Source organism: Trichechus manatus, unplaced genomic scaffold (assembly GCF_000243295.1).
Source record: "Trichechus manatus latirostris isolate Lorelei unplaced genomic scaffold, TriManLat1.0 scaffold00084, whole genome shotgun sequence".
Taxonomy (NCBI): Eukaryota; Metazoa; Chordata; class Mammalia; order Sirenia; family Trichechidae; genus Trichechus; species Trichechus manatus.
Window position 1 is genome coordinate 902,037 of NW_004444020.1, and position 22,986 is coordinate 925,022.

Below are 22,986 nucleotides of genomic sequence, written 5' to 3' on the forward strand. Positions count from 1 at the left end.
CCTTCATACAAAAGGCCAGAAAAGACAAAAGGGACACATGTCACCCTTTTTTTTTTGTCTTTTATAAATGTGGGGAAATACTTCCTAGAAGCTCTCAGCTGACTTCCCTTATATCTTACTGGTGTTAGAAAAATTCCCCAAATCTTTTAAAAGTACCAAGGTTACTGGATATTCTTTCAGTGCAGTGATGGGCTTGATGTTTTATTGTCTGGGCTATTTTATGACTCTGTACAAGCAGAGGTTAACTTAAAGATTTTTGTACAGTAGAGATGCAAGTATTTTCTGTCCAGTAGAGCAGGTAACCCCAGTGATTGTAGTTTATGGCTCTGTTGGGCATTAACCAGTAATCATATCCTCCTGTAAATACCCTCGCTTCTTAAATGCTTTTTGACTCAGTTGGAACATCTTACTGATTACCTCATTAATTAAGGAGTTGAATAAAATCTTTGACACAAGTTCACTTTATACTTGCATGAAAGTCATGATTTTACCTTTTTGAAAATTATAGTTTAATATTGGCCAGAAATTTGTCACATGGCTTACCTAAACCAGTCATCCGACAGGGATCAGGAATGACCACAATTCACTCCCTACATCCTCTGCATTTACTCCTCACTCCCTTCCACTGCCCCTACCTATTGGAGCTGAGGAGGGCCTTAGCCCACCTAGAGGCTTGTGGGGTTCTGGTGACAAGGGAGAAGAGAATAGTCATTGACTAGACTCTCAACTGTTACTGCCATACCAAGAGAACCCCAAGAGTAGGCTTAGATAGAGAGATAGATAACTGCCACTGAGTCAACTTCAACTTATGGCGGCCTTATATACAACAAAATGAAATGTTGCCTGGTTCTGCATTGTTCTCACCATCGCTGGCAGGTTCAAGTACATCATTGTGTCTGTTGTGCCAGTCCATCTTACTGAAGGTTTCCCTTGCCCTCACTGGCCCTCTGCTTCACCAAACATCCTCCCGTAGTGACAGATCCCTGCTGATGATCTGTCCAAAGCAACCAAGTTGGACAATGTTCTGTTGTGATCCATAAGGTTTCTATTGGCCAATTTTTGGAAGTAGATCTGCAGGCCTTTCTTCCTAGTCTGTTTTACTATGGAAACTGTGCTGAAATCTGTCCATCATGGTGAGCCTGCTGGTATTTGAGATACTGGTGGCATAGCTTCCAGCATCACAGCATACACAAGCCATCACATTATAACAAACTGATAGATGGGTGGTGGAAGAATGGGCTTGTTGCTGTCAAGTTGGTTCTAATTCATGGCAACCTTATATATGACAAAACAAAATGTTGCCTAGTCCTGCACCTCTTTATGATCATTGGTATGTCTGAGACCAAGAGTGGGCTTTGATGAGGCCAGATCTCATTTAACCCTCTGTTGTTAAATATAGTTGTTCCCTTTATAAACCATTAAGTAGTCAACAACATATTCGTGCATATACCAGCTCTGGGTGTTGTGGGAATATAAGAAGGCAGAAGAGAATAGTGATTAAATGCAAAGTTTCTATAGGTATCCAGACCTTGGTGGAAGTAACAGTTTGTAGAGTCAAATAGACCTGGATTTGTTCTCACCGGCTTTATGACCTTGATCAAGTTATTTAGCCTTCCTAAGCCTCAGTTTTTTCATCTGCACATTGGGCATAGACACAGTAGCATAGTGTTAAAACACTATAGCCCCAACATGAAGTGGCCAAGACTTGTGTTGTCCAGTTTTATTCTTCCCTTAGTTTCCATTCTTGGAGCCATGTTTATTCCTCTCTCATTCTCTGAAGCCTAAAAGGGGGTAAAGATTATTTGAATTAGAGGAAATTCCTGCCACCATCTCCACTTCCTCCCTTTATTTACAAAATTCTGATTCCATGGGCCTTGCTTGAACATGTGTCCATTTTTCTTCTATGTAATAAAGTATATGGACTTTGTGAATGGCTTTTTCTTGACCCTGTTCCTCAACAAAAGCTAGTTTATTTCTGGATATGCAGCTTTACTCTGGATGGTTGAAGTTGATGTCTGATCATTGTACAAAAGTAACATTATTATACCTGTATCATTATTAATTATAATGGTAAAAATTATTTATTTTTATAACTTTTAGTAATAATAGTACAATTTTGTGGGTATGTATACTAGGGAAATCATTTGTTGGGAGAAAAATTTCCTTATGACCTGGTGAATGTCTGTCTTGGTAACCATTTACAATGATAAGCAATTCTTTAATGACAATGAATGAGTTCCTCTTCTGCCATCTATTATAGTTATTTGTGTGCACATTTTATCTCTCCAACTTGGTTATAAGCACTATGGGACACATGGCCCTGTCTTACGAATTTTTATCTCTCTCACATTACTTAGTACAGCACATAGCACGCAACTGACAATTGTTTTTTTGTTTTTTAATAAATGAATGAGCCCTCAATGGTTAGCTTTCATTTTTGTGCCCAAAATTAAAAAACAAAATCCATTGCCGACGAGTTGATTCTGACTATTAGTGACCCTATAGGGCAGAGTAGAACTATACCATAGGGGTTCCAAGGCTATAAATCTTTATGGAAGCAGACTGCCACATCTTTCTCCCACAGAGCATCTGGTGGGTTCAAATCACTCACCTTTCGGTTAGTAGCCAAGCACTTAACCACTGCACCACAAGGGCTCCTGTGCCCAGGATAGAGTTTTTAAAATCTACATACATTTGTTGAGCATCTACTGTGAGCAAAGAGCTATGTGGAAGAGGAAAAGCCGATACAGACTGGCCTGAGTTTTTGCTGAGGCTGTTGGAGGCATTTGCAAGTCCAGATTGCACAGTTCCTGATAAGACCATATGGGGAATTTTAGACTTTATTCCGGAAGCAGTGTCAAGCCATTGAAGATTTTTTAAGTTCTGAGCCTAAGTCTCAGGAATTCTTCTCCCAGACTGGGGTCTTCTAGTTAGGTCCAGTGATCAGACACACCACAGAAATTGATGTTTGTTATAATTATGAATCATTAATCCTTTGTGAAATCAGGGAAGTATATAGTCCATTTTAGAAAGATGTGTATAAAAAATAGTTTGAAAAGTTCAGGCACATATAAATCTAAGGGCTCAATCAAGTTAAACCAACCAAAGTCAAACGTCTAAGGTGCTGAAGGGACTAATACAGTCAAGTAAGATATGGACCTTCTAGAGTTTGTAATTTGCAAGAGTGATTAGCCAATTATAGAATATGTTATTAAAAGAAGAACTTCTAGAAGCTCAGAGAAGTGGGAGAGCATGTCTAACTTCTCGATGGTAGTAGGGATGATGGTTGGGAATTAAGAGAAGATGATAGAGAAAGATCCTTGTCTGTGCTTAGGCCTCTAGGAAACAGAGCCTAGTGCAAGGATTAAAATGCTGACACCTTCCTTGGGAGGTATAGACCCAGGGTGGTGATTGTGAGGTTAGGATGTGAGGCAGTTTAAGGTAGTGTGTTATTATGCTGGCCACCATTTCACAAGAAGCGTGAGAGAAACAATAGTAGGTTGCTTGCAGGGGTATTTCACATCATATGGGCTTTTCTAAATGGGTTTCAAGGGAAAATCCTCAAAGAGAGGAAGGAGGGAGAATTTATCTGCCCAGCATCTTCTTGCCTTGTCTCTCATTGGTTCACACCAAGGCAGTTAACTCCCTTGCACTTTCAGGTTGTGTAATGTAGTTCATGGTGTTTCATCCGAGCCTTCTGTTGCTGTCAAGTCGATTCTAGAGGGCTTGGAATACCCAGAAAGTCCCTGACTGGCCCCAAGTACAGGAGATGGGCAGTATTTGGGGGAGGAAGGAGGCAATCAAGAAGTCTGAGGAGGTGTACGTGAGGTTTGTATTTAATTCAGGCCTGAAGGACAGATAAGATTCTGAAACATAGGAATGATATTTTAGTATGAGCAGTGACATAGAAGAAAAATGTGTGATGTATTTAAGATCTAGCAAGTAACACAATTTGGCTACAATAGAGGTGTGACAATTTCTTGGACTAGATTTTCTTGGCATGTAATTTTTTTTTGAAAATTTTTCCTATTAAAAGTTACACTGAATGCATAACTAAATGTTTATTGCTTTGTTAGGTTTTTCATATGAATAAATTAAGCAATTGGAAAAAAAATCAGGGCCATTTCTTATAGATGTGTGAGTAGGTGGAAAGGGAGGCTGGAAATGGAGGAATCCAAATGCCAAGCTGTCCTTGATTCAGCCAGCAGTAGGAGTCCAAGGAGGATCTTGAATGGGGAATTGAGTGTGGGAAAGTGAGAGGCAAGAGAAGAGTGAAATGGTTTAAACCACTTCCAATAGTCAGATCTTATTCTGTTTCTCTTGAGGTAATCTGCATAACTCAACTGCTCTGTTGTTCACTCTTCAACATTCATCTTTGCTAGATATCCTCACAACTTTTCCTTTTTGATACATTGGTGGTAATAATAACAATGGCAATATGAGCGATAAGAATAACAAACACAACGATGGCTCATTCCCTCTCTTCATGCATCTCCCTGCTCTAATCTCGTTTTATCAAAGAGCTTCCTTGACCATCTGATCTAAACTAGCATCTCCTCAACCCTGGTTAGTCTCTAATCCCTTGCTTTCCTTCATTGTTTCTCATAGCATTAATCACTAGCTGATGTCATTATTTATTGGCTAATTTAGTTGTTTTTCTGTATATTTCTCTTAGAGAAGACTTTGTCCCTCTGATCACTCACTCCTAGTGTCTGGCCCTGTTCTAAGCACTTTATAGGATTATAATTGAATTTCATTGAGGCCAGAGAATGTGTGTACTGTATGACTCTGGTTCTTTGTAATCTGTTCAGACTTGCTTTATAGATTAGTTCATTGTCAATTTTTGAAATATTCCACGTATACATGAAAGAACATGCATTTCTTAATTGTTGGATACAAAATTTGATTTCTGTGCATTAGCTCAAGCTAATAGTATTTTTCAAATCTATAATTGTGTTGCTCAGATCCTTACTGACTTTTTTGTCTACTGAATCTATTAATTACTGAGAGAGATATGTTAAATTTCCTACTATAATTGTGGATTGATCAATTTCTCCTTAAATGTCTGTTAATATCAATTTTTTAATTATATGTTTATGGCTGAGTACACAAGTATAGAATTTTAAAGTGGTCTCAATAAATGATTGATTTATTCATTATGTGGTGATACTTTTTATCTGTACCTTATGTTGTTTTTGCCAGCTTTATTTTGCCTAGTATATCTTTTTCCATCCTCCCAATTTTGGTCTTTATGTGTCCTTGTTTTAAGTGTGTTCTTTATGACATTAAAAAAAATGACAATTTTTGTGTTTTAATTGATGTGTTTAGTCAGTTATGATTAGCAATGTATCAAATGTATTTCTACCATCTTATTTTGTTCTTTTAATTTACTCTGCTTTTTTAAAAATACTTTTTCTCTTTTCTCAACTTTTTCTTTGGATTGGTCAGGTTTTAGTTATTCTTCTTTTTCTTCTGCTAGCTTGCAGATTGTACATTTTACTTCTATTGTTTTAGTACTTACTCTCAAATTATTAAATGCATACTTGAATTAATGAAGTTTGAAGTTAATATCTACCCTACTCTTGAGCATCACAAAGACTTTAACTCCAGTTACCTCCCTCCTTCCTTTTTATATTATTGTTGTTCTGGATTTTAGTTCTACTTTATCTTCATACTCAACAAATTAGAAATTATGATTACCATGATTATTGGATTATACAGCATTTGTTTAGATTTCCTCATCTTTATCAGTCTGTTTTCTCACCCCTGTCTTCTTGCACCACAGGCTTTTCTTTCGTAGCCATTTTCATCTTCCCTGAAATAAATCCTTTAGAAGTTCCTTTAGTTCACTGAATGATAAATACTCTCAGGTTTTTGGTTGCTTGAAAATGTCTTTATTTTTTCCGTTCTTGTATAGTAGTTTAGCTGGGTATAAAATTCCATGTTGGCAGATACTTTGTCTAACACTTTGAAAAATATTATCCCACAATTTCCTGGATTCTGTTATTGACATTAAGAATTCTGCTTTCCATCTAATTGTCATTCTTATTAAGATAATCTTTTTTCTTTCTTCTAGTCCTTAATATCTTCTCTTTATCCTTGGTGTTCTTCAGTAGTAGAGAGTTGTTTCTAGTTGTGGCTTTATTTATTTATTCTGCTTGGGGTTTGTTTTACTTGGACATGAAAATTCATGTCTTTCTAAATTCTAAAAATTTCTAGTCATTTTCTTTTTGAATTTTACCTCTTCCCTATTCTCTTCTCTCCTTTCAAGGTGCTGATTAGATATATGTTGCACTTTCTCATTCTGTTTTCCAGTCCATGAACTCCTTCTAGGACTCCATTTATAAGTATGTTAGAACTTTTTAACCATGTTTTAGATGTCTCTTATAGTCTTTTTGATATTTTTACCCTTTTTTTTCTTTTTATTCTTTAGTCTGAATATTAATGATTCTGATTGACCAGGTCTGAAACTAACCAATATTTCAGTTTCTAAATCCTCCCTCTGCTTTGTCTAATTTACTTCCAAATGTACCTACTGAATTCTCAATTTTAGTAATTTTTTCTTTCTAGAATTTCCATTTGAGTCTTTTAAAACTCTATATAGTAGCAAGTTCTCTGATGACATTCTCTGTTTTGTCATTTATTTTCTTGAACATATTAATCACAGTTATTTTTAAGCCTTGTCCAGTAATTCCAATGGGTAGATCAGCTGTGGACTTGATTTTACTTGTTTGTTTTCCCTTAATTTTTGCTCATTTGGTCATGTCTTATGGCATGTGTTATAGGTTAAATTGTGTCCCCCAGATCCCCAAAATATATTGAAGTCCTAACAACCAGTACTGTGAATGTGGCTGTATTCAGAAATAGTGTCTTTACAGATGTAATTAGTTAACATGAGGTCATACTGAAGTAGAGTAGGCCCTAATTCAATACGACTTGTCCTTATAAAAAGAGGAGAAGAGACATAGAAAGATACACACGGAAGATGGCCATGTGAAGATGGAGGTAGAGATTAGATTTATGCTACCACAAGCCAAAGAACACCTGAGGCCGCCAAAAGCCAGAAGAGACAAGGAAGGATCTTCTCCTAGAGGCTTTAGAGAGAGCATGGCCCTGCAAATACCTTGAATTTGGACTTCTAGCCTCCAAGATTGTGAAGAATAAGTTTTTGTTGTTTTAAGTCATCCAGTTTGTGGTACTTTGTTACATGGCAGCCCAAAGAAGCTAATACAGCATGCCTGGTAGTTTTTCATTGAATTCTGGACATTATATATGAAAAATTATAGAGACTTTGGATAATACTGTCTTCCTGTGGAGAGAATTTAATTTTTTTTTTTTCCTGGTGGGTAGTTACAGTAGGGGGCAGATCCAGTCAGAGACTGAGGTAGTTTAAGATGAAGTTTCATGGTTGGTCTATTTCCAGTTTGCCTTTGTTTCAAAGAAGTAATCCTTTAGGATTTTCAGCTGAGGGCTTTAGTTACTTTAGTTACCTCCTCTTGGTGAGCCCTGAATTCTAAGTTTAGTTTTCCCAGTGAATCTACTGAAAGCTCAGCTTAGTATTGTAGCCTCTTGACAGCTGTTTTCTTGCCCTTGAACAGACTAGGACTCATCGAGTGCCTCAGGGGTAAAAACCATGCAGAATATCAGACTCATTCCTCTTTGGTTCCCTTTTCTCTGGAAAATTTTACCCACAAATCCTGGCTTCTGAAGTAGCCCTGAACTACATTTTTGTCTCCCAATCCCAGTGGAACTGTCACAAACTCTAGGCCACAGCATTCTGCTTATTCCAAATGGCCTGAGAGGAAAACACAAGGGGAAATGTTTGGCTCACCTCAGTGCATTTGCTTTCTCTCCAGGGTCCTGGCTCCTTAAGACCTGACTGTCTTAATTACCTTAGCTGATCTCTGATATATTCAGAGAGCTGTTTTTGTAAAAAAATTATTCAGATTTTACATGGTTTAAATTTTATAGTATTCTCTATAAAACTCTGGAAGATGGGAGATTTGGTGTGATATTTGTATACTTTATTCAGCATTTTAAGGTGTTTGTTCGGCAAGGATTTTCAAATTATCTAGTTCTCCATAATTTCAGAATTAAGTCTTAGCTCACATAATTTATGTGCCTGACTTATATGTAATAAGACTCAATAAATGTTATCTGTTATTAAATATCATCATCAGCATTATTGTTTCCACAAAGATACAAAACCTCAACATTTGGGTAAGAACAAATTATAACCTTTGATGATAACTGGTGGAATGACTGTGTGTATGGTTACTGGACGTGGTGCTATGTAGATCATGCTGCAGAAACACGATAAAATTTGGCCTGTTGAAGTAGTTAAAAGCACATTGCCCGTTTTCCAACTGCATGTTCCTCTCCCTTTAAAGCCTTTATTCAACTCCTATTTCCCCAGAGAAACTAGCAAATATTGTATCTTTGTAATCTTTTAAACATTGAAAGATATACCTATGGGAATACATATTTTTGTGTATATCACTTTATATACAACCATATATATTATTTACATTTGGATTTAAAATTTTTATATTTTGCATGAAGCTGCATATCCATTTTTTGCCTTTTGTAGGAGGATACTCCATCGAGACTTGAAATCAAAGAATATATTTCTGAAAAATAACCTGCTTAAAATTGGTAAGATTTTTTTTCTATTATCTATTCCAAACACATGGAAGAGTATATTCTAAATGTTATCAGTATATCAAGTTGAAGTATATGGTACCTAGAAGTACTGGAGTAATCACTGGTTGATTTAAACTTCTCAAAGTTTTGGTCTTACCAGGTTGGGCCCAGTTTAAAAAAAAATACTTTGTTCCTGATTATCTGGCATAAATTGAGGGATAAAACATTTTCTATGTATTTGGTAGTTTCTAGGTAAATTTGGAAACCCTTGGTTGCATAGTGGTTAAGTGCTATGGCTGCTAACCAAAAGGGCGGCAGTTTGAATCCACAAGGCACTCCTTGGAAACCGTATGGGGGTAGTTCTGCTCTGTCCTGTAGGGTTGCTATGAGTCAGCATTGACTCCACGGCAAGGGTTTTTTAGGTAAATTTATCCATTCAGCAAATATTTTTTGAGTTCCTACTCTATGCCAAGCACTTTGCTGGTAGTTAGGCTGTTTACTGGTTTGAATCATTACTATAGGATTCTTGCTTATTTTATCACAAACAATAAGCAGTTATCGTAGATAATTAAACATATTGATATAATAGCGTTATTAACCTTTAGTTCTTCTTCTTTAGAACTCCAGCCTTACTCATAACAGTTAGTTACTAGATCAATTAATCTTTACATAGGATGCTTTTAGAAAGGAAAGGCAGAAAAGCATGCAACGTATCAGGCAAGAATAGAGAAGCTGATAGATTCAGATTTTTATAGTTGTATTCTTGAAAAGTCTCAGGTCTTTTATTTAAAAATTTTTCTTTATTGTAATTAAGAACAAACTCTCCCCCTCCAAAATAAATAACCTATCTTTAAAGTCATTCCTTCCAGAATCATTCTGTTTGCTGTTATTCAGACTTGAAATAGCTTCTTGCTTGAAGTTTTCTAGATCTCCATAATTCCAGATATAAAAAGTCTTAGCTTACATAATTCACTTGCCTGGCTCATAGCCTTCCTCATCCTATAAGGCTTTTGTTTTAAAGCTATTCACCAGCATTGTGTAATTTAAAATATATCATTTTTCTTTTGTTTTCCTTTAACATGGTATGAATCATAGCATATGAAAATGGTCAAATTAGACACTCACTCAATTGTTCATTTCCAGTGCTGATTTTTGTTGTTTGAAAGTTCTCATACAAATTAATTCTTATTTTGAGGGGATTTTGGAGTCTCTCGACTCCTAATGGGACCCTGTGACCTGGCGACAACTTTAACTGGAACTCCCCATTACATGAGTCCGGAGGCTCTGAAGCACCAAGGCTATGACACAAAGTCGGACATCTGGTGAGTGAGTCACAGGCTGGTCCAGGTGATTCTTCATCTGCTGCCCTGCAGGAATGCTGCGTTTGTTTTCAGGCTCACTTACTCACTACACCCACTCACTTTATCCTTTTGATATATGAGTCATTATGTGACCAGAGCAAAAGAAGGCCTTTTGGGTTTGAAACATGATCTATTCCATTAAATTGGTTTTTCAAAATTCTCTTTATTTATGAGTTAATTGGTTGGTTTGAGTTTTTCTTCCTGAACCACAAGGGAAAATTCTTAATGTACTATAAGCCTTAAATTTTGAAACGTTTCTGCTAGCCTATTAAGTAAAGCATTTGTAACCCTAAATACTGTACTTTATTTTATTTTAAAGTTAACTCCCAAATCTGTGGGGAATGTACAGCTTTTCTTTCTTTTTTTTTTTTATTCTTGTTACTTTTAAGAATTTTTACTAGTGATATTGACTTTAAGGATAAGCTTAAATTTAAAAAATTGTGGGTTTTCAGTGATAGATGTATCTGAGATTTCTCAGTTGTTGTGTGCTTATGCACAAAAGGAATTTCTGTTTCCTTCTCATGGAACCGGTTTAAATCTCATAGCAGAAGCCGTGTGAAAAATTGCATTCACTGTGTTCTGTTGTAAGCAGTAAGATCCTATTTGGGGAAAATTTCTTTCCCTTTGAAGGGGAATCTTACATAATTTTCAGCTTGTTAAGGGTTGAAAGGACCATTTAGTTGAGAACCTTATTAATTAACTAAATAATTATTGTATGCAAATCAATGTAATTAGTTCTGCTTTCAAAAACAAGCCATGTGGAAGATGTGCCCACTTCATTCTTTTGAAGGAAATAAAGTAGAAATTTATCTTTTTCTCTGACTGGGGAAGGGTGAACACTACAGAGGATGTGGGTTGGCATTTTCTTAAGGGTCATTAACTCCTGTTCTCTGACATGAGAGAAAAATCTGTCAAGAGTAGGTCTGGCTAGGACCATTCCTCATCTGCCCTGTCCTTTCAGTTCACTCCTGTGATTATTCATTTCTAGGTTCTTCACTGGGTTTTTTGTTTTTTAAATTTTACTGTGCTTTAGGTAAAAGTTTATAGTGCAAATTAGTTTCTCATTCAAAAATTTATACACAAATTGTTTTGTGACATTGGTTGCAATCCCTGCACTGTGTCAGCACTTTCCCCCTTCCCACCTCGTGTTCCCTGTGTCTATTCATCCAGTTTTCCTGTCCCATCCTACCTTTTTATCTTTGCTTTTGGTCAGGTGTTGTCCACTTCATCTCGTATACTTGTTTGAAGTAAGAAGCACGTTCCTCACATGGGTTATTGTTTGTTTTATAGGCCTGGCTAATCTTTGGCTGAAAGGTGGAGTTCAGGAGCGGCCTCAGTTCGGAGTTAGTAGGGTGTCTGGGGGCCATAGTCTGGTGGGGGAGGTTCCCTCCATTCACTGGGTTTTCTAACCCTGAAGATCTTTTCCAATTTGCCTATCGTCTTCCCTCTGTCACATTCCTCCCCTGAACTCCCTAAAAAAGCAAACAAAAAACCCAAACCAAACAGAATCACAAAGGTATGTTCAGAGGAATGAGTTCTTCCATTTTTATTTTATTGAGCATCTGCTATTTGCCCTGGACTATGCAGTGGCCCTTAGGGTATAAGAACAAAAATGATAGTATTTCTGCCCCTCAGGAGAAATCTTCTTGCTCTTTCTGGAGTCCCTTTCTACTGGTTTGAGAAAATCAATGTTGGGTTTCCGACTGAATTTTTGTTAACGTACCTACATCTGTCTTGACACTTAATATTTTTATTATTATGGGCGTTTAAAAAATATTCAAATATATAATTTCTTCATATTTTAAGATTACATGGTATCTCAGGAAGGTATTACATCATGTTATTTGAATAAAAGTAACTTAAATTATGAAGCCCATCATTTATGTTTTTGGAATTACATGTGCAATTGGCTCTCCATATCTGTGAGTTCTACATCCATGAATTCAACCAACCATGGATCGAAATATTTGGGGGGAAAAAAAAGAAAGTTCCAAAAAGCAAAACTTGAATTTCCTGTGTGCTGAGCACTACACTGAATCCACGCAAATGAAGTGATGTGTAGTCATACCCTCCTGTAGCCTCCTGCCATCTCACAGATCCTCAGTCTCTCTCCAGCACTCATTTCAGCATTGTTCGCCTCATGTCTTGTCATTATTCCTTAAAATACAGTATAACAGCTATTTGCATAGCATTTGCATTGTATTAGGTATTATAAGTAATCTAGAGATGATTTAAAGTATACAGGAGGATGTGTGTAGGTTATATGCAAATAGTACGCCATTTTATTTAAGAGACTTGAGCATCCTCGGATTTTGGTATCTTCAGGGGTCCTGGAACCAACCTCCTCAGATACCAAGGGACGACTGTAGCAAGAAAGCTGGCTCCTTTTGACAGGTATCTACATCTGCTTGCCACATAAGATGGATGTCTACTAGAAAACTGAAGCAACAGGACCCGCAGAGAAAAGCAGAGTCTTCGTCTTGATTGTAACTATGTTATTTGTCTTTTTAATAATTGCTCCTAGTACTGCATAAAGAATTATAGAAACATCAGACAGTATTGGTATGTTTTAGGGTTACAAAAGTGATCTCTGACTCAGGAAAAACTTAAAATAGCCAAAACCTCGCAAATATAAAAATGCAGGAGGATTTTAATATATTGCTCTGAGTATTAGGTCAGCTCTCCTTGCAGAGATTATTAACTATTCAGCAAGTACAAACTGAGGCTTTATCATCATCCTGACCCCAAATAACTACTTAATTATGAATTTAATAAGTTTCTTGATTGTATCAGAATCAAAATGCGCTTATCTGGTAATGGAATTTGTACTACCAAACCTAAAGTGGAAAGAATAACAGAACTATTAATGATAGTGGCAGATACATAAGTGTGATGAGTAATCTTTGAGAGACACTCTTAGAAAATTTAGATTGAATGCGGTTAAGAACCGTGCTCTGAATCTCAGTGTGTAGTGTCTGTTTATTGTGGAATATTTCTTAGGCTTGGAAAGACTTATGAATAATTGACAGGTGTTTTGCTTTAGCACTAATGACTGTACACAGTATATTTATAATACTTGAAGAAATTGATCCTAATGCTAATTATGTTTTCATCTGTTAGTGTTTGCCCAAATATAAACTTATCCTCCTGCAATCTGTTAAACCTTTCTGGATTCATTTGTTTGTAGCAATCAAGTGCAGGAAGTCCCTCTCCTAAAAATGGGTTAAGTTCAAGAAGTTTTTAAATGGTTATTTGGAAAACCAGGATAATTAGGTTCATCAAGGACAATACCTTGAACATAGCTGATATTTATAAGCAATTGCTGAACACTTTTCCCCCAGAGGAAAAATATAATATATGAATTGGGTTCGTAGATCAGCTGTTAAAATTGATTTAACATGAATAATTAGAATTTTTTATTTTGGTAGGAGAAACAAATAAAGGACATGCTATTGGAATAACGGTAGTGTGATTAACCAGAAAGGAACCAGAATATTTCACTCTCAGTCTTATATATCTTGATGTGCAAGGTCAACCAGATGGCTCTTTGATCTTGTGGGCCTATATTTTTGGATGATTAAGTGGAGGGAATGGTGGTGGGAGTGTGGTGGTGGAAATAGTGGGGGTGTCAGAGTGGACTGTGTTTAGCTCTCTGGGATTTGCTTAGAGATCTAGTGCTGAGGTTGGGTGGGTAGAGAACACTGGAAGAATGTAGTTCACACCTAAAGTTGGAGTCAGGCTTTATTGATCTTGGGCAGAAGTGTCGGAAAGGCTTAGCTCTGGGTAAAGAAAATAGAGAACCAGCATTTGCCTGGCTGGCAGGGTCAAGCAAGTGTCCTCACAGGAGAGCATTCCCAGGGTGGACAGGGAGAGGGGGAACAGAATAGACTATTTGCTGGTGAAGGATTTAGAAAGGGGAGAAATACAGGCCAGCTCTCACCACCATGCAGGAACTGTGTCTCCTCAAAGCTTTGTTGGTAGAATTAGAGATTTTTACTTTGTTGTTGTTGTTGATAAACAGTAAATCGGCAAATTTGTATGCCCTTGTTCTGTCAATCTGAGGGAATGTAGGAGAGGAGTATTAGCTCAAATTTTTCTTCCATTCCTTTTACCGAAGAGAAACTTGCTTGTGTTAACAGACTTTTATTTTTAAAAATGCAGATCTTGGCAAATGTTAAATCTCCAGTCACCACACTTCATTGTCATTTATTTCTGAAATTCACTTGTTTTCATCAGAATCCCTCATTGAGACCAGTAATTCCATAGGAGGTAAAGTTGGGGTTGACTCTCCCCAGTTTCAGGACTAGGCATTTTTCAGCAGCGGTATCTCAGGCAAGGAAAGAGTGGAGACATGGGAGCCTGGGGAGGGCCTGTGTCTCTGAGGAAAGAGGCTTATGGATGGGGGTAGAAGGTAAACCACTCTCATGATCCTTAGGGGCATGCAAGAGATTGTATTTTCTAAAGATGGCTGTTATAATATAGTCCTTCCCACATGTTCTTTTTACAATGTTATGTTGACACTATTCCTATTGAGAGGGGGGATTTCTGTTCCCTCCCCTTTAATTTGTGTACACCTGCAGTTATACAAAATTCTAGGTCATAAAAAGGTGACACAGCTTCTACCTTGTCTTCTTGGGATCCTTGCTCTTAGAACCTTGCTACCATGTTGTGAGGAAGCCCGAGCAGTTCATGGAGAAGCCCCTGAAGAGACATCCACAAGAGAGGAACCAAGGCCTTTGGTCCTTACACCTGACTGGGCTTCCAACTGATAGCCAACACCAGTTGGCCAGTCATATGGGTGAGCCATCTTGGAAATGGATCCTGGAGCCTCAGTTGGGCCTCTCCAGTGAATGTCGTAGGGAACAGATTCAAGTCTTCCCGACAAGCTCTGACCAAACAGATTCATGAGCAAAATTACTGATTGTTGCTGTTTAAAACCACTAAATTTGGGGGTTGATTTGTTGTGCCGCAGCAGTGACTGCAACAGGGCATCGTCAAAAGGACAGCCAACAGGAACTGAGAGGCAGCCTCTAGTCTGGGGCTCTGTTACGGCAAAGTGGTAGAGTTCCTTTTCTTCATGTTAACAAGTCCAAGAAATGTCTTAAGAGAAGTGCTGTGAACCAGGAAGGCAGTCAGGCACTCTATCTGTAGGTGCATTTGATTGATAGAACCCAAGAACTTCGAGCTCAGTTGACCAACTCTGGACCAGCAACTTTTCCATGTGTCTCCAAACTCTTCCTTCACTCCTTCTGACTTCCTTTTATCCCTTCACTCCCTGCCCTGCCTCAGCCCTGGATCATCTTCTTGCTCCTGCATCTTCTCTCCATTACTCATAATTCAGTGGGGTGCTTTAGACCAGCTCACAAGAACCAATTTCCACATTTTTTCTCAACTCAGTGTTTTGTGACAACATTGATAGATTGAAATCAGCCGTGGTATTTATACCACAATCAATTAAAAAGACCAAACCCAAACCCATTGCCATTGAGTCAATTCTGACTCATAGCAATCCTATAGGGCAGAGTAGAACTGCCCCATAGGGTTTCTAAGGAGCAGCTGGTGGATTTGAACTGCTGACCTTTTGGTTAGCAGCCAAGCTGTTAACCACTGCACCACCAAGGCTCCATCACAATCAATAAATGCTACAAATCAGAGCTTCCTCCTTCTCCCCCTCCCCAAAGAACCAGTTTACCGGGCTATCTAGCACCCTTAGCCTTACTCCCACTTGCCCTCGGGGTGGTGCTCACAGAAAGAAAGAGACATCAAGACAAATGAGTTCTGGTCCCTGTCCTCAAAGGAATGGCAGACATGTAAACAAATAATTGCCCCATGCTGTAATAGTGTAACAAAAGGAATTGGCACAAGGCTCAGATGTAGTATAAAGGAGGGAGTGATGGACTATGGAGGGCCGGGGTCAGAGCATCAGCTATGGTCTTACAGAGTAGGTGATGACTGCTCAGGATTGAAGAGAGGATTTGACAAGATGCATTTCAAGCAGAAGGATCCAGTGTCAGTGATTGAAAGTAGGGGTGCACCTGCAGGCAAGAGGGGACTGTGTAGGAGACGAAAGAAGCTGACCAGAAGAATCGTTTGGTCTGGGCCTTCTCACAGTATACCTCAAACACACGTTTTTGAAGTTACCTTCAAATGAGGTTATATGTGTTAAAGACATTAATTTATTGAATGTAGACATTTCAAACATATCACCATTTTTGAAACTCTATTTTGGCATTTCATCATTTATTTAAATATTCTGGGAATTTAAAAATAATTGTAAGTGGCCTTCTTTTGACCTCTGATCTCTGAAAACCCTGGAAGCACTTTATGTAAGGGCATGGAAGCATGAGAAAGCAGTGTCTTCTGATTAGCTGAAGGACAAAGCGTGTGTACGTGGCAGGGGAAGGGAGTGGTGATAGATGAGACTGAAGAGCAGGCAGGGATTGCATGGTGAATGCCCCATGTAAACCATGCTAAGGAGCTTGGACTTTATCTTCTGGGGGATGAGATGCTGCTGAAAGGTGTTAAGGAAGGGAACAGTGTATTAGTCAGCTTTGCTGCAACAACAAAGAAAAATTCTAAAATTTCAAGTACTTACAACATTTACTTCTTCACATAAGCTGCAGGCCTGTTCTGCGCAGTTCTAGGACTCAGGCTGTGCCTTGATCTGAAATGGGCCAGTCTGGTGGCAGAGAGAAGGAGCAAGAGCTGAGCTCAGTCGCACACCCATGTTTAAAGCTTCCACTAGGATGCAAACCAAAAATCAAACCAAACCCGTTGTCATCAAGTCAGTTCTGCTTGATTCCAACCCTATAGGACAGAACAGAACTGCCCTCATGGTGTTTCCAAAGCTGTAATCTTTACAGAAGCAGACTGCCACATCTTTCTCCTGCGGAGCAGCTGGTGGGTTCGAACCACTGACTGTTCAGTTAGCAACTGAATGCTTAACCACTGTGCCACCAGATGCAGCATACTTCATATCTGCTCATATTTCATTAGCCGAAGCAAGTCATGTGGCCAAGCCCAGTATCAACAAGGAAAGAAGTACACTGTCCCTGTGGGGGGGGAGTATTTGCAGACAGCAAGCAGTCTACCAGGGGAGTCGCTCTTATCATGGGCTGGGCTATAGAAAATACACTGCAGGGAGCCTTGTGCTTAGGGGAGAAGGTTGGTGGAGACTAAAGAAGGAAGATAGGCAGCCTGTCTCCTGTTAACCTGGTACATTCTACTTGTAGTGCTCTATCTTAAAAGAGCTTCCGGAGATGATCAAAAGTGATTAAAGTAGTTGGAACATAGTCATTCACTCTAAGTGTGAAGCAGTTTATGCCACATGAGCAGTACAGGCTGCTGCCATTTCCAGACTCTATATAGTGGCTGAGTGAATAATCATTGGCAATGGTAGGATGCTTTGATTTTCTATTTACCAGTCCACCTCCCCACCCCTACTCTGAACACTGTCCATGTGTGGTCCTTTTGCAATTTTCTGGTTGGTATAGGATATGTGGCAGTGACTCTGAGAATAGCTAAAGATGGGAAAAGCTTTCCGTTTTAGCCAGTTTTCCTTCTCTGCCCTGCCTCCTCTCTCTCTTTCTTGTGTTGGTCCTGTCCTCAGTCCTTCCATTGGCCAAATTCTTATGGCGTGGAGGGTATGGGATCACCACAGGGGGTGAGATGAGATGATCTTCCTTCAGACATTATAAAGCTCAATTGTGGAAGAAAGAAATTACAGCTGGTATTAACAGGAGAAAATTCACCAAACCTTGCTTTTTCTAACATTTCATGGTTCTCCTCTAAAACATGATAGTATTCTGGAATGATATGTTGGAAAGAGTGAGTTCATTTTTCCTTTAAGTATTCTTTTAAAAATTCAATTCCTCAGTCACACTAGTCACATTTCAAGTACTCAGTATTCATACATGGGTACTGGCTATTGTGTACAGAAACATAGAGCATTACCATCATTGTGGGAAATTCTATTGGTCAGCCCTGGCCTAGACTGCTCCGCCCCCTTAGTCCTTCCTGTGGACTTCTGGCATTCACCCTGTGTTTGGATTGGGCAAAACCCCCTCTGGTTTCAACTGCTCTTCTTAGATTGGCCCTTTGTGTTTTCCAGTGAGCACCAGTTGCTATCAAGTTGACTCTAACTTGTGGTGACCTCACATGTGTCAGGGTAGAACTGTGCTCCATAGGGTTTTCAGTGGCTGATTTTTTTAAGTTGTTGTACTTTAAGTGAAAGTTTACAATTCAAGTTAGTCTCTCATACAAAATTTTATACATACATTGTTATGTGACCCTAATTGCTCTCCCTATACTGTGACAGCACACTCCTCTTTTCTACTCCTGTTTTCCTGTGTCCATTCAACCAGCTCCTGACCCTCTCTGCCTTCTCATCTCACCTCCGGACAGAAGCTGCCCATTTAGTCTTGTGTATCTACTTGAGCTAAGAAGCACACTCTTCATGAGTATCATTTTATGTCCCATAGTCCAGTCTAATCTTTGTCTGAAGAGTTGGCCTCGGGAATGGTTTTAGTTCTGGGTTGACAGAGAGTCCAGGGGCCATGCTTTCTGGGGTTCCTCCAGTCTCAGTCAGACCATTAAGTCTGGTCTTTTCACTGGAATTTGAGTTCTGCACCCCACTTTTCTCCTGCTCCATCAGGGACTGTCTGTTGTGTTCCCTGTCAGGGCAGTCATTGGTGGTAGCCGGGCAACATCTAGTTCTTCTGGTCTCAGGCTGATGCAGTCTCTGGTTTATGTGGCCCTGTCTCTTGGGATACTTTCCTTGTGACTTTGGTGCTCTTCATTCTTCTTTACTCCAGGTGAGTTGGTACCAGTTGATGCATCTCAGATGGCCACTCGCTAGCTTTTAAGACCCCAGATGCCACTCACCAAAGTAGGATGCAGAACATTTTCTTAATAAACTTTGTTATGCCAGTTGACCTAGATGTTCCCTGAAAGCATGGTCTCCAGACACCTGCTCCTGCTATTCTGTCCCTAGAAGTATTTGGTTGTTTTCAGGAAACTGCTTAGCTTTGGTTTAGTCCAGTTGTGCTGAGTTCCCCTGTAGTGTGTGCTGTCCTTCCCTTCACCTAAGATAATTCTTGTCTACTACCTAGTTAGTGAATTACCTCTCTCCCTCCCTCCCCACTCTCGGAACCATCAAAGAATGTTTTCTTCTGTTTTTAAACCTTTTTCTTGAGTTCTTATAATAGTGGTCTTATACAATATTTGTCCTTTTGCGACTGACTAAATTCACTCAGCATAATGCCTTCCAGATTCCTCCATGTTATAAGATGTTTCACGGATTCATTGTTGTTCTTTATGGTTGCATAGTATTCCATTGTGTGACTGTACCATAATTTGTTTATCCATTTGTCCATTGATGGGCACCTAGATTGTTCCATCTTTTTGCTATTGTGAACAGTGTTGCAGTGAACATGAGTGTGCATATATCTATTCATGTGAGGCCTCTTATTTCTCTAGGATATATTCCAAAGAGTAGGATTGCTGGATCGTACGGTACTTCTATTGCTAACTTTTTAAGGAAGCGCCAAATCGATTTCCAAAGTGGTTGTACCGTTTTACATTCCCGCCAGCAGTGTATAAGTGTTCTAGTCTCTCCACACCCTTTCCAACATTTATTATTTTGTGTTTTTTGGATTAATGTTAGCTTTGTTGAGGTGAGATGGTATATCTCATTGTAGTTTTGATTTACATTTCTCTATTGGCTAATGATCATGAGCATTTCTTCATGTGTCTGTTAGCCACCTGAATGTCTTCTTTGGTGAAGTGCCTGTTCATATCCTTTGCCCATTTTTTAATTCGGTTACTTGTCTTTTTGTTGTTGGGGTTTTGCAGTATCTTGTAGATTTTAGAGATTAGATGCTGATCGGATTTGTTGTAGCCAAAATTTTTTTCCCAGTCTGTAGGTTGTCTTTTGACTCTTTTGGTGAAGTCTTTTGATGAGCATAAGTGTTTGATTTTTAGGAGCTCCCAGTTATCTAGTTTCTCTTCTGGTGTTTGTACATTGTTACTTATGGTTCGTATTCTGTTTATGCCATGTATTAGCGCTCCTGGCGTTGTCCCTATTTTTAATTCCATGATCTGTATCATTTTCGATTTTATATTTAGGTCTTTGATCCATTTTGAGTTAGTTTTTGTGCATGGTGTGAGGTATGGATCTTGTTTCAGTTTTTTGCAGATGGATATCCAGTTATGCCAGCACCATTTGTTAACGACACTGTCTTTTCCTCAGTTAACGGACTTTGAGCCTTTGTCAAATATCAGCTGCTCATAGATGGATGAATTTATGTCTGTTCTATTGGTCTATGTATCTGTTGTTGTACCAGTACCAGATTGTTTTGACTACTGTGGCAGTATAATAGGTTCTAAAATTAGGTGGTGTGAGGCCTTGTTCTTCTTCAGTGATGTTTTACTTATTCAGGGCCTCTTCCCTTTCCATATGAAGTTGGTGATTTGTTTCTCCATCTCATTAAAAGATGCTGTTGGAATTTGAATCAAGATTGCATTGTATCTGTAGATTGCTTTGGGTAGAATTGACATTTTCACAATGTTGAGTCTCCCTATCCATGAGCAAGGTATGTTTTTCCACTTATGTAGGTCTCTTTTGGTTTCTTACAGTAGTGTCTTGTAGTTTTCATTGTACGGGTCTTTTACATCTCTGATTAGATTTATTCTATTTTATCTTCTTGGGGGATATTGTAAATGGTATTGATTTGGTGATTTCCTCTTCGAAGTTCTCTTTTTTTGTGTAAAGGAATCCAACTGATTTTTGTATGTTTATCTTGTATCCTGATACTTTCCTGAAATCTTCTATTAGTTCCAGTAGTTTTCTTGTGGATTCTTTGGGGTTTTCTGTGTTTAAGATCACATCATCTGCAAATAGAGATACTTCGACTTCTTCCCTACCAATTTAGATGCCCTTTATTTCTTTTTCTGGTCTAATTGCTCTGGCTAGAACCTCCAGCACAATGTTGAATAAGAGTAGTGATAAAGGGCATCCTTGTCTGGTTCCCGTTCTCAAGGGGAATGCTTTCAAACTCTCTCCATTTAGGATGATGTTGGCTGTTCACTTTGTATAAATGCCCTTAATTATGTTGAGGAATTTCTCTTCTATTCGTATTTTGTTGAGAGTTTTTGTCATGAGTGAGTGTTTGTGTCAATGTTCATGAAGGATATTGGTCTGTAATTTTCTTTTTTTGTGATGTCTTTACCTGGTTTTGGTATCAGGGCTATGGTGGCTTCATAGAATGAGTTTGGGAGTATTCCATCATTTTCTATGCTCTGAAATACCTTTAGTAGTAGTGGTTTGGAAAGTTTGGTAGAATTCTCCAGTGAAACCATCCGGGCAGGGCTTTTTTTGTTGGCTCAATGGCAGATTTTTTTTTTAAAATTGTACTTCAGGTGAAAGTTTACAGAACAAATAGTTTCTCATTAAACAGTAGTACACATATTGTTTTATGACATTGGTTAACAACCCCATGACATGTCAACCGTCTCCCTTCTCGACCTTTTTTTTTTGGTGACAATATACATAGCCAAAGATACACTCAATGGCTGATTTTTAAGAGTAGATCACCAGGTCCTTATTCTGAGGCACCTCTGGGTAGACTTGAACCTGCAGTCTTTTCAGTTAGCAGTTGGGTCCGTTAACCATTTGCACCACCCAGGGATTCCTTCCAGTGAATACCTGTTGGCTATTTTGAGGTTCTTCTGTTCTGAAGCTTCCCTCTGCTTCTTCTCACACAGATGCTGATACTGTGCAGGTCTTGTGGCTATTTTGGTTTGTCTTCACTCAGTTGTACCTTGAGGTTTAAGGTGACGGCTTGTCACCTAACTGTTGAAAATGTTGGACATGAGTTTTTGGTTTCGCTGTCTGGTTGCTTTGTTTTTATATGGGGATTTAAGGAAGATCCAAAAACCATACTTCTAATGCTGCCACCATGTCCCCCGCAAGTACTCAGAATCAACATGTTAACAAAATCCCTGGGTGATTTGTATACACATTAAAGTTTGGGAAGCACTGCTAAAGGTTCTGGGACATGGTGAGCCCTTAATAAATGGCTGTTATATGATATTGCTTTTTGAGTATTTGTTCCACCTAGGGAAAGACACACGAAACAAAACCTAATATTCTTGCATTAAATCTCAATTATTTGCGATATATACTCAACTGCTTAAATTATGTGTACACTTTTCTGGATGGATATATCACGATGCTCCTGAATTACATCCAATAAATATGCCATCTAAAACAAAACAAAACCCATTGCTGTTAAGTGGATTCTGACTCATAGTGACCCTATAGGACAGAGTAGAACTGCCCCATAGGTTTTCCAAGGAGCGACTGGTGAATTCGAACTGCCAATATTTTGGTCAGCCGAGCTCTTAACCACTGCACCACCAGGGCTCCATATGTTATCTAGAGAATCAATAAAACTTCCCCAACCAAGCAGAGTCATGTGATGCTGTGGGACAGGCTTCTCTTTGCATGGACCGGGCAGATTTCAAGGGATGACTTTAGTTATCTTGAGAAAAGAGAAAGCCCAATGTACATTTTCAATTCATTATCAACTTGCACTTCAGAAATCCTCTTGGCAGTTGTGGTCGACTTGGATAGATGGCAGGTTTATGGAGTTCAGGTGTAATTTACTTCACATGCACCTGATCCCTGTCTTTCCTTCCATTGCTTATGTTAACTCCCTCAGGGATTTATTTGCTTACCTTTTCACAGTTGACTGTATTTTGAAGAAAGAAAGGAATGCAAATCACAGACTTCAAATAAAAATGCACCTTTCACTTGTTTTTTTCCACCCCCTTCCCCCACTAGTGCTTTTGTATTGCCGGAGTTAAGACCTGAGAGTGTAATAGGCAAAAATTCTTCAAAAACTATGGAAGTGATGAGTTTGAGGTGATAGAATGATTCCCATGTGGAAATACATAGATGGAAATAGGAGAAAATAAAAAC

At 38.7% G+C, this 22,986-nt stretch overlaps 1 protein-coding gene across 1 annotated transcript in view; it reads left to right on the plus strand.

Annotated features, from left to right (window-relative positions):
• NEK11 (NIMA related kinase 11) overlaps positions 1 to 22,986 on the plus strand; it is a 423,428-nt gene that overhangs the window by 104,935 nt on the left and 295,507 nt on the right. The window contains exons 4-5 of the mRNA XM_023735947.1: positions 8,591 to 8,655; positions 9,839 to 9,965. Coding sequence (XP_023591715.1) covers positions 8,591 to 8,655; positions 9,839 to 9,965 — 192 coding nt within the window. The remainder of the gene's footprint in view (positions 1 to 8,590; positions 8,656 to 9,838; positions 9,966 to 22,986) is intronic.